The 12,346-nt window shown below is 37.3% G+C and overlaps 4 protein-coding genes across 4 annotated transcripts; 3 read left to right on the top strand and 1 right to left on the bottom strand.

Annotated features, from left to right (window-relative positions):
- Positions 1-614: 614 nt before the first annotated feature.
- LOC18020299 (glutaredoxin-C11) lies at positions 615-1,260 on the top strand. The gene has a single exon (XM_006402260.2). The coding sequence runs from the start codon at positions 685-687 to the stop codon at positions 994-996; it is 312 nt and encodes a 103-aa protein (XP_006402323.1). The 5' UTR covers positions 615-684; the 3' UTR covers positions 997-1,260.
- Positions 1,261-3,527: 2,267 nt separating this feature from the next.
- On the top strand, positions 3,528-4,168 carry LOC18020298 (glutaredoxin-C14). Its single transcript, XM_006402259.2, has one exon. It carries the CDS (start codon positions 3,603-3,605, stop codon positions 3,909-3,911), a length of 309 nt encoding a protein of 102 aa, XP_006402322.1. The 5' UTR covers positions 3,528-3,602; the 3' UTR covers positions 3,912-4,168.
- Positions 4,169-5,459: 1,291 nt separating this feature from the next.
- Positions 5,460-7,949, top strand: LOC18020341 (E3 ubiquitin-protein ligase MIEL1). The gene is made up of 12 exons (XM_006402258.2): positions 5,460-5,634; positions 5,753-5,840; positions 5,923-5,979; positions 6,082-6,114; positions 6,184-6,261; positions 6,365-6,408; positions 6,480-6,520; positions 6,893-6,975; positions 7,073-7,164; positions 7,280-7,349; positions 7,421-7,459; positions 7,573-7,949. The coding sequence occupies exons 1-12, from the start codon at positions 5,540-5,542 to the stop codon at positions 7,708-7,710; spliced, it is 858 nt and encodes a 285-aa protein (XP_006402321.1). The 5' UTR covers positions 5,460-5,539; the 3' UTR covers positions 7,711-7,949.
- Positions 7,950-8,407: 458 nt separating this feature from the next.
- LOC18020340 (protein TRANSPORT INHIBITOR RESPONSE 1) lies at positions 8,408-11,418 on the bottom strand. Its single transcript, XM_006402257.2, has 3 exons — positions 10,791-11,418; positions 9,725-10,217; positions 8,408-9,625 (listed from the first exon to the last, which is right to left on the bottom strand). Exons 1-3 carry the CDS (start codon positions 11,255-11,257, stop codon positions 8,801-8,803), a joined length of 1,785 nt encoding a protein of 594 aa, XP_006402320.1. The 5' UTR covers positions 11,258-11,418; the 3' UTR covers positions 8,408-8,800.
- Positions 11,419-12,346: the final 928 nt, after the last annotated feature.

Genomic DNA, 12,346 nt, shown 5'->3' with positions numbered 1-12,346 from the left:
GATATGGCTTTGTCTTTTACTCAGGTATTTAGGCTTTATAACATATTCATGACAAAATTAACTATAGTATCATTAATTCACCTATTAATGACCACCAAAACGCATCAAATATCCCTTTTTTTTCATGGCATTTTATAGCAAATTATCAAAAGGGGATAAAATCTAGTTATAAATTAATGTTTTGGGTAATTGATGCTATAGCCACGGACCGAAAGTGATATAAGTCATCTCTCTCTCTCTCTTTTTTTTTTTTTTTTTTAATAATATATCACACATTATGACAACTAATCCCACCTCTACTATACGTCCATTCTTTTTTTTAAAAAAGGGAAAACTTAACGAAGATAATAAATCTATAAAACAGGAGTCTCGATCAGACAAAATCATAAGGGTAAAAGCATTTTTTTCTTATCCAAAATTATATCACAAAGAACTTAGCCTCTTTCTAGGAAAATTTGGTTTGTGGGGTATTTCAATCTCAATATATATTTCGAGTGGGGTATATATATATCCAGTATATATTATAGAAAAAAATAGCCCAAAATAAAATAAACCAAAAATCTTCCACAATGACCATTATAAATAACAGCTGTTCCAAGCATAAGCACAACACAACCAATTCCTTTCACATTCCGAAAATAAACACTTCATTATTTACTACTAACTCCTCTTGATCGATCGCAAATGGAGAAAATAAGAGATTTGTCGTCGAAGAAAGCAGCAGTAATATTCACAAAGAGCTCATGTTGCATGTGCCATAGCATCAAGACGCTATTCTACGAACTAGGAGCAAGTCCTGCGATCCACGAGCTCGATAAAGACCCCGAAGGCCGTGAAATGGAGCGGGCCCTGCGTGCGCTTGGCTCATCAAATCCGGCGGTTCCAGCTATTTTTGTCGGAGGAAGGTACATCGGATCAGCCAAAGACATCATCTCGCTCCACGTCGACGGGTCGCTCAAACAGATGCTTAAAGACGCTAAAGCCATATGGTTATAGCGTTCCAACCATTGCACATGTATGTATATATGCATATATGTATATATATACATATAACGTCAATAATCAATGTGTTAAAAACACATACTATACATATATAGATCATTCGTGAGGAAGCATAGATGTATTCAAATGTTTTGCTCCCTTAATTCGCATGGATGTGATTTTATAATTATATGTAATTATGTATCTTCTTGACTTGCATTGTACGGAAGAAAAGACAAGTGTACCTTTAAGCAACTGTGTAACACTGGTGTTTGTTAATTTTCCACGCACGTTAAACTCAACTCTTAAAGTCATATGATTAATTAATGCGTCGTCTGCTAAAATGCTATTATTATTATTATTATTATTATTATTATTATTATTATTATTATTATTATTATTATTATTATTATTATTATTATTATTATTGCACAAACGAATGAATACAAACTTAACAACAGGTGATCGAGAGATGGTGATATGATAGATCGAATGAATTGACAATACAAGAGATGATTATCAAGAAGGAATTATACACGTCGACGATCGATCGCGAGTTCTATATATAGGATCTCTTTATCTTTCGTAGAATCTTATACACTTTAAAGGCTTCATCCACAAGGCACCGGAACATAGAACAACACTAACTAAACATGTGGTCAGCGCGAAAATTCACGTCGCACTTCCGAATAATTTTGTTTTTTTCTATCTATTTTATTATTAAATATCTCCACTACGATATATATTTCATTGATATTCACATATTTCACGTACGATGTGGTATATTTATCACAAAATATGGCTACCGCAATTTTTTCTTCTAAAATCACAAAATTTGGTCGCTGAGTACATATACATATATAACATACAAACCAGAATTTCGGTTAGCTGAGTCTGTAATTAATATGTAAACAAAATTCTTTAAGACCGATCATTCTGTAAAAAAATTTTGGGCTAGCCGTTTTACACGTACATATGTAGTTACGTCTGGGAAGAGAGAGGGCCGGAAAGGGCAGAATCAAACATGAGTGAGACAGGCAAAGAATATTTGTCTTTAGGCAAGTTGGTGGTAGGGGACAATTAATAAGGGGAACAATCACTACATAATTACATATATAGTGTTGATAGATAATCACCGAAAGCTCTCGAATCCTGTTTTTGGTTATACATTCTTCTTTTTTAGCCTGTAAGGATTCGATCAATGAGCTATGAACGAGGTCTAACTTGGGAGAAGATCCGGCTCTCATGAACATACAAAACAAATGACAAAACCCCTTTCGCTTCTTACAAAACAAATGACAAAACCCCTTTCGCTTCTTCAGTATTTTGGCATCAACTTAAACCATGTCTTTTATTTATTTATCAATCGGTATACTAATCAAAAAAAGTGTCCGAATGATAACTATATAAATATAGAAATTAGAGAGAAATGGACTTAATAGTTTCAAGTTGTATGATTTTTTTCTTCAATCTATATAATCTAATTTGACCAATGCATATGCCTTTAACTGAAACAATTTTGATTTAATTGATCTGTATGTATGGTCTCGCACCCGAAAGAATTCCCAGCTTTTGATTATGTGAAATCTGAAGGACTTCAAAATAATGAAGAGTGTTTTCTTTTTCTTTTTTCCAGACTCTGTTTTGGCCTAGAAACCACTTGGGCACGTACTATGTAAAAGCCGATTTTCTTATATGTAGGCATTAGAAATGATCTCTTTTCTTTTGTAAGCATTTTTTGTACTCTATCTCTATATACATATATATTATTAGTCAGTTGGTAATATATAGTAAATATATAAGTATTATAACCGTCTAATTAATAGAGAAGTGTTTTGGTGAAAAATATTTATCTGGCGACAAATTGAAAACCACTCTTAAATCGTTGTATCTGTTCAAGTCGACAAAATTAAAGCTAAATATGTGTGTAGTATATGGTTAAAACACGTCTAGTATTTGCTATGTAGCCTATGTGCATGCTTTTCCTTGGACTCTTGGAAATTCTATAATGGACAAGCTAACAAAAAAACCTACCTTAATTTAACCGCTGCGTGATTAACGTAAGTAATCATCCTAACCTTTCATAATCGTTGAGATTCGTCATAAAAAGCGTCGGACACATAGTGTGACAAAGCATGCACGCAAACAATGCGCGTATCGTTCAGACGCTTGCCTTGAGATCCAGTAATACACTAATGCGATACTGTTCACTTCTCTCAGACACAAATATTCCAATCTACAACCTCTGGAATCGTATGCTTATAATAATATCGTTGCCTTCTTCACTACTGTAGCTACAAAATAAATCATTTACATAATTATTTTTCTGCAACTTGTACATCCAAACAGAACATTCAGAAAATCAGTCCTTTTTTTTTTCTTCTCGCAAAGCCGCTTTAATTCTTCGGAAGGAATATATTTTACTTTTTTTTTCAAGTTTAAAGGAGAAATAATTTCTTGCTAAAAAAGAAAATAGACCAGTCCAAAGTCTTGCACTACTTGCCTTCCTATAAATAGCCCAAGGAGACCATCAAGTTTTCAAACGAACAAAGAAACATAGATCAAAGCTATATAAGTACACATAATTAACTCTTTGAATCCGGTCAGATCAGAATCTGATCATGGACAAGGTGATGAGAATGTCATCAGAGAAGGGAGTTGTGATATTCACCAAAAACTCGTGTTGTCTTTGCTACGCCGTGCAGATCCTTTTCCGTGACCTTAGGGTTCAACCAACAATCCACGAGATCGACAACGACCCTGACTGCCGGGAGATCGAGAAGGCCTTAGTCCGTCTTGGCTGCGCCAACGCAGTTCCTGCTGTTTTTGTAAGTGGTAAGCTGGTGGGTTCGACCAACGAAGTCATGTCGCTTCACCTAAGTGGCTCTCTCGTTCCCTTGATCAAGCCGTATCAGTCATTTCATAACTAGAAAATTAGTCGATATCCTTGAAAAAGGTAATTGGTATGATAATTAGATAGTAAATAATGATGGAACGATCACACGTAAATGTGTATCATGTTCTTATATCTAAGCTAATTTTCATAATTTGTTTAGCTCGTGTCTAAGAAATTAATTAGCTAGCTTTGTATTTCCAGCTTAATTAATCAGTGGATGTACTGATGTGTTATCTATTCTAGTGGAGAAAAATTATTTATCATATGCTATATATATGCCTTTCGTTTTAATTTTTGCCTATCGTATATTCGTATAGTACTATATATGATCACATTCTGTGAATGGTTTTAGTGAGAACACTTATTAATTTGGAGGTCGATTGGAAAAATGATATCAGATAGTCTATCACATGAAGAGAAAAGAAAAGAAAAGAAAAACAGGAAAACATGAGAAGCTAAGTAAGTATCCAAAACAACAGGATCGAAAACATGAATAGTATGTAAGTATCCAAATAAACAAGAGAAGCTAAGTAAGGCAAGAATAAAAAACTCGAGTCCTTTTTCTTGTATTTTGTTAGCATTGTTACTCTAATTCTTTGAGCTGATGAAATGCGTCTAATGAAGTATGATATCGAAATATAAGCAGAGCGACGACCATAGCGTTTGTCATTGCACACAATGCCTCGCTTGAAGAAGGTCGTGCTTAAGCCATGCTATAACAAAATCTTATATTTTTTAATGTGAAATGTTTAGTTTCTTTTATCTTTCTCTCACATACAAAATAACAAAACCGAGAAATAATTGAATGTATATATAATTGTTATATATTTAAAATATGATTCATTGTCCATATATGCTCACCTTATACTACCGCGATAAAGAAGCGCACACTATTCTCTTTTCTTGTTTTCTTCTTTTCAATTCCATTTGCAAACTTCTTTTCAATTCCATTTGCAAAACTTCTATTCGATTCCATTTGCAAATTAACTAGTAAAGGATGGCTTTGAAATTTGAGCTGGTCTTGCACACACCATTAATAAGTGTAGAGTTGGTCACAAAGACAGACATTAAACCGGATTAGGAGTAGGTATATATTGAACCCTCGATCGAGATAAAAGAAAAAGAACTGCATATAAGTTGTTTCCTTATGGATGATTGGAAAAAAAAAAAGAAAAGAGGAAAGGGAAAAAGAGAGGAAGGGCTTTTTGCGAGATATGTGGAATAGCAAATGACTTTACTTTACTTCCGAGTTCTTTGGGATCTTGGGAGAATCTAATCTGATCTAATGGGGTAAGTAAGGAACGTGTAACAACTACCTTCACTTGCCTTGGGTCCAAAGATTCTTTGCACCGGCGCGTGAGAAAAAGCTTTCCCGTTGGATTCGTCTCATGCATCACACATAATTTCTTTTGGATACACCTACACTTACCAATAAAAATCACACCAAGAATTGAATAATATAATCTGTTAAGACGACGAATTCCATATATATTATTCATCCTTTATGAATAGAAGAATATGATGTAATTTCCCAATGAGACATTGACACGTGTACGTCACCACTTAGACTGGTGAGAGTCACAGTTTTGGGTTCGTGCTTATCGTGGTGACTGAGCCCTAAAATCCCTCAATCGCCAATCTCAATCTCAAAATCTGAGTCTCATGGGTGGTGCTGCTAGTGATAGTGCTAGTCTCCACTCGATGGATTCAGATTCTACTTTTCCTAAAGACAAAGACTTTGGAAGATTCCAATTCGGGTGATTTGATTTTCTTTTTTTTTTTTTTTTTTTTTTGAGATTGCGGTCGCGATTTGATGTTTTGTTGAAATCTGATTCCGGTTTCTCGCTTTACTCAATGTTTGTGTGGTCTCATTAGATGCGAGCACTACCAGAGACGTTGCAAAATCAGAGCTCCTTGTTGCAATCTGATCTTCCCATGCCGCCATTGCCATAATGATGCAGCGGTTCGCTCTCTTTTTTATCGTTTTTCTTCTTCTTTCTTTCTTTCTTTTGCTGAGACAAAGATATGCTTTCCGGTTGTTTCAGAATTCTTTATCTGATCCTAAGCAACGACATGATTTGGTCCGCCAAAACGTCAAACAGGTTTTATAATCGGACAAGCCTCCTTCTTTTATAATTGAAGCTTCCTTCTTTCTTCTCTTTGGTAGATTAAGAACTTTTCACTTGTGATCTATTTTCTTTCAGGTTATTTGTTCAATTTGTCAAACTGAGCAAGAGGTAGGGGTTTGTTTTTCTTCTTCTTTCTTTTCTTAATCTGCAAATTCTATAATAGAACAAAATTTCCAGGTTGCTCAAGTCTGCTCAAATTGCGGCGTCTCTATGGGGGAATACTTTTGTGATATCTGCAAATTCTTTGATGACGATGTGCGCTTTTGATCCTTTCATTCTTTCTTGTTTTTTTTTCCTTTTAGACGATTTTGTTTTAACTCTCTTTTGTTTCTTTATGCCCTTTATTTATTGTCTGCAGACTTCGAAAGAACAATTTCATTGTGATGACTGTGGAATTTGTAGGTGAGTTCTAGAGAACAATCCTCTTGTTTAGTTTAAACTCAACCTGAATCTCGTTGGTACTGATTTTTCAGAGTCGGTGGGCGTGACAATTTCTATCATTGCCAGACCTGTGGTATGTAGTTATGTACCTTTAACAACTTGCAAATATGTTGGATTCTGTTTTTCCCTCTTTAAAGCAACTTGTGTAAGAATATCAACTGTGCTCTATCATCATAAGAATCTATTCGACAAGTGACATCTCTAGTGTAGGGTTATTACTTCTTCTTAAAGTAGTATCTTTTTAAGTTGTTGTCCATACATGTTGATCCCGATGGAAGCTTTCTTGTAGCTAAAATCTCTCGAATGTCTAATCCTCTTTAAGTCTATAGCTAGTTTAATGGTTACAAACATTTTTTTTCTTTTACTATTGGGAGGGATATGTATTATACACCTGTGTTAGCGTATCTCGTATCTTAGCTATAAAATTCCCCTGTAAATATTGTAGGAGCTTGTTATGCAAAGGACTTGCACGATAAGCACTCGTGCATTGAGAACTCCACAAAGAATTCTTGTCCCGTCTGTTATGAGGTTTGTCTGAATGGAATTATTTGACACTTGGTGGTCTATTGTGCTTGATAGTTTGATTCATATTGATTTAACTTGTATGATTTTCACAACCTGGCAGTATCTATTTGATTCGGTAAAAATCGCACGTGTGATGAGTTGTGGGCATACTATGCATATGGATTGCTTCAAACAAATGATCAAAGAACAACAGTAAGAATCTCATTGAAACTTCTCCATTTATGTCATCCCTTACAGTATCACATTTTTGCTTTTGTATGCATGCCGATACTTACTCTCTCTCTCTCTCTCTCTCTCTCTCTATTAGGTACCGTTGCCCCATTTGTTATAAGTCGATGATGGAGATGTCTTCTTCGTGGCAATTATTAGATGACGAGGTAGCAATAAGTTGTTTTGATTTGGTTTATTTAATGAAGTGAAAAACCAACACTACATTTTATTTATACAGATAAGCGCAACAGAGATGCCTGTTGAGTATAGATTTGAGGTAATGTCTATAAATCCAACATTTTTTTTGCCACATCTTGCTAGGTTTGATTTCCGTTTATCCATCTTCTAGCATCTATTCATGGATTCGCCTGACAAATAAATTGTTTGCAGGTCACAATTCTTTGTAATGACTGCAACAAGAGGAGCAATACTATGTTTCACATTTTGGGACACAAGTGTGGGCACTGTGGTTCGTACAACACTCGCAGGATCTCAACTCCACAAGACCTGGTACGTGAAACAGAGTGATAAGTCTTTGGCCGTCATTGGTCCAGCGATAGAGCAATACGGCTCAAATGTTCTGCTTGTTATGTCAAAGTTATCAGGCAAAACCATTGGGTTTGGATTCCAGGTCTTGTCCACATAAACCTAAATGTATGCAATTGGCTATGGTCTGGCTGTTTTAAAACAGGTTAAACCAATTACGGTTCATCTATACTCACAAATTCTTATTATCATGTGTTAAAAAGGATGAACTAGTAAAAAAATCGTGTACAAATTAACTCAGATCACAAGAACAATCCACATTTTCGGTATAAATTTTATAATTTCCCTTTCATTTAGATAAGAAAAAAAAGATATCAAAAGGAATAACCATTAGATGTTATTACTCCATTGGGCACGCTCTTGTAAACTGACCGAAAAACTGAAGACCCCATGTACTACTGTTTATGAATTGTTCAAGATAGAACAATTAACAGTTACATTATACAGACTCTTAAGCCCATTAATGTACATATTTGTTCGCTATCAATCCAACCACATCAGAAGGGTCCTTCCTAGAATAGCTTCTCTTCTCGTCGTAGATACAGTTGCCTAAAGATTTAGCTCAAAGCATGATTCGCTTGTTTCTATTTTTAGGTTCTCTTTATCCTCCAGCGACAAAACAGCAGCAATTATTGACTCTTCTCTAACTTGGACATATGAGACAGAGATTAAACATTTGAAAATTATAAAATAGAGTCCAAACAAAGTAGAACAGTTACATTTTTGACATTGTCTTTTAAAAAATCTCTTATCCTCTGAAGAAAATAATACCCCACTAGGATCTCTCTCAGTAAGTAAGTAGACAAACAAACAGACAACAATATAAATTCTTACATATAAAAAAAGGGAAAAAAACAAAGGTCTCTTAATAAGATCTTCTTTCTTAACCTCTCTGTCTCTTCACTTATTCATTGCTCATGAGCTTGATGGGGTGATATGATGAAGCAGCCCAGAATTAAATTAATGGTGACCAAGCTCTCTCTCTCTCTCTCTCTTGTTCCTAAACTGGAACGGTTTATATGGGATGATGAACAAGGATTTTATGGAAAAAAATGTACCTCGTTTATTCGTTTTATAATCCGTTAGTAGTGATGATTTGCCTGGAAAACCTCATGGTTGAGTGTTGGTCCATGTTCCAGACGAAGCCAGGCATGTCAAACCGAGGACCAGCCACGGATCGGTATATGAACACTCTCTCAACAGGGCAGCTCTCGGGTCTCGAGTCAGGTGGACCCCGTTCATCAATGACTTCCACATTGAGCTTTGGCATCTTCTGTCCTAGCAACTTGCAGGCTCCAAAACTCACGGAACAAGAAGACATCCAAAGGGATCGCATTGTCTCCAGCTTTGAAGCATTGGCCAAAAGCGCCTTGTCTCCAAATGGGCAGTCCCTTATCTCTAGTTTCCTCAAGCTATCGCACCCCGACAAAACATGATGCATGCCTAAGTCACTGTCTCCTGCAAACGCCACCGAGAGCATTTCCATCTTCTTGGCATATGTCCCAATGTATTCGAAAACCTTGTCCGTCAACAGCCCCGATAGGGAGAGGCGCCGGAGATCTTTGCAGTGCTCTACTATGGCTCCAAATCCCACATCCAGTGGCTCTAGAGTCAGATAATCGGGGGCTTTTGGCTCAATGATGCACAAACGGAACCGAGTCATGTTCGGACGGTTCCTAGCAATGGTCACCAACGCAGCATTGGTCATTTGACGGCAGAAGTAGAGAACCGACTCAAGTTTTGGACAGCCTACGGAGACGGAGACAAGCCCTTGTTCTGTCAATGCAACGTTTGGCTCCATGACAAAAGGCTCAGACGGAAACACTCTCAACTCGCGAAGGTCCTTGCAGGTTGAAGCAAGCACCTCAAGACCAGCATCCTCAATGTAGTCCAGCACCTGTGTCATATTGTTACGGTAAAGTTATGAGCACACACTTTCTCCTAACCATCAGGTAAAATGAAGTAAATTCCGAAACAATGTTAAAACTGAACTTACCCAGAGGCGCTGCAATTTAGGGCATTGACTAAGAAGCTTGACAAGATCATAGCTCTGGACAGTCGCATAACTCAGGTTCAGAGTTGTGAGGCGGCTGCAAAGCGAATAAACGGCTGGTAGATAGGCAGGAACGGCATCCCAAAAGCCAGATAAGCAATTGAGCTTCTTGCAGCCAGAGAGAGCTAGTGATAAACCAGAGAAGACATCTGGACGGACTTCAGCAGTGTAACCACCGGTGCCCAATTCTTCCAATTGAGGTGCTCTTTGAAGTAAAGTAGCCAACTTTTCAAGAGGAACAGCTCGGTTAAGCTTGAGAGACTTGAGACTGGGACACCTACTCACCAACCTTTCCAGCGCAGAGAAACTGACCTCAGAGGTTAAGCAAGAGATATTGAGTGATACCAAAGATGTGTATGTATCTGGGAAATGACTAAGCCAGTGTCCGCTAACATCATCAACATCACTCTCACGCAGATCAAGCTCTTTCAGATTTCTGCATAAGAATCATATAATTAGCATCAACACAGGGACCCAGAGAATGAAAATGATGTGCAGAAACTGAGATTACGGAAGTAAAAAACTGAGATTAGTTGTTCAAAAATGTAATTGAGGCAATGTGGATAGTGTACCAAAACGATCTAAAAATAGAACGATGACAAATCACTAGTTTTCCAGAGAGATGCTAAAACAGGGCTAAAGCGAGCAAAAGAAACAGAATAAGACGTTGCCTAATAAGGTAAAAGAAAATGAAGAAAAAAAAAACTCTTCGGCAACGAAAAGAGAAAGTAAAAGAAAAGGAAGAAGATTTCCCACCTCCTCAGGAGCGAATAACCCAGGAATATATAGAGATATACTTCCGAGGTGAATAAACAGACCCCCAAAATAATAAAAATCTGGTTTTAATAAAAATAAAAAAAATAAAAATAAAAACATCTAACGCAGAATACGGGAACATCTCGCTCACCACAACAATTCACAAAGACCAGAGTGACGTCAGCAGAATTTTGGGTAATTATCTTATTGAAACACAAGACAAATCTTCGAGTAGAGGAGGAAAGGAGAATACCTGCAAGTGGAAGCGATAGCAGCGAGGCCATCAGTGGAGAAGCCATCGCAGGAAGAAAGCACGAGAACCTTGAAATTCTTAAAGGACTTAGCTATGAGCTCCAAGCACTCGTCGCTCACCACCATCCGCTTCAGCCTTATCTCCTCCAGCCACGCGTACGACGAAGACATGGCCTCAATCCAAGGATACACGTAGCCTCCCCATCCATCAGGCACCAAATTGAAGTCGGCGAAGTGAGGTTTGCCCTTGAGCTCCACGGATCTCACTTTCGGGAACCTCCTGATCACCGTCGCCGGGCTCACCGCGTAACAGTTCCCGATGAACACTTTCCTCCTGCACCACCGCTCGATCTCGTACCATGACTTGCACACCAGAGACACCGAGTTCCTATCCTTGTCCTGCTGTATAAACGAGAATACGTGCTCCAGTACTTCTTCTGGAAACGACAAGGCCAATCGCTTATGCATTGCGGCTCCTCCCCGATTCACCAAAAACTTGGGAGCAAGAGCTACTAAATATATATCCCAAGGGCAAGGTCTTCGATTAGATCTGAGGCGCCATTAACGGAGATTAGTCAGTACTTGAAGACGAAGAAGATGCAGAAACAGATGTGAAGGTTAGAGGAAGATTGAAAAAAAAAAAAAGGAGCAGAGAGAAAGAGAAGAGAAGGATAGGGGGGGAGATCAAGTTAAAAGGCAACTCTGGTTCGGTTAAATGTTAACCATGGTCAAACATCTCCATGTGAGGCTTTTCGGTGATTGTGATTGTCAATTCTGATTATGACACGTGTCCTATAACATTCGAATACCAGCCGTTGGATTGAATGAAAGCGGGAGATTTATCTTATCGTTTGTTGCAGAGAAGGGGCAGCCGCAGAAAACGGTACGAGATATTAGAGGGTCGCTTATCGCGGCTTCAATACGGTATATCGCGAGAAGAAGTGAAGGGATACTCTGCGGTAAGGTGTATGGGAATAGAGAATCTAATGATAGGGTTTGATACGCGATGCACGGCTGGATATGAGGGCAAGCCCCGTAAATTGCGGGGACCACAACAGAAAATAATGGAGATTAATGATCTGACGGTAATAACGAAACCAGGGTTAAATTTATGATGACATCAGAACCGTCCAATCATGTTTTGATGTGGAATCTGATCATCTCCTAGGTATTACACAACAAGGGGAAATTTCATTTCATGATTTGTTTATTTTACCCACCACTTGGAGAGTAACAACATTCTTGTTTTTCTTAATCAAACTTCCATTTTATATCCAGAATCCAGATATAACCAAACGACTACGTGTTGACCCAAAAAAAACAAAAAAACAAAAAAAAATGACTACGTTTAGATTGAAATTTGATGGTTAAAAGACTTTTAGAAAAATATATATATATATATATATTGATAAGAAAAACCGAAATTATTAAAGAAAAGAAAATAACATCAGAGCGTAAATCAACACATTAGTCGTTCAATTGGTAAAGCATTGCAAAATCAGATAATTAACAAAAGATAGTGTTAATGAAAAATTATATATGTATTTTGTAACAATT

This window comes from Eutrema salsugineum, unplaced genomic scaffold, assembly GCF_000478725.1.
Source record: "Eutrema salsugineum unplaced genomic scaffold, Eutsalg1_0 scaffold_19, whole genome shotgun sequence".
Lineage (NCBI taxonomy): Eukaryota > Viridiplantae > Streptophyta > Magnoliopsida > Brassicales > Brassicaceae > Eutrema > Eutrema salsugineum.
Note: the sequence above shows the minus strand (reverse complement) of the source record. Positions and strands in the feature narration are given on the sequence as shown.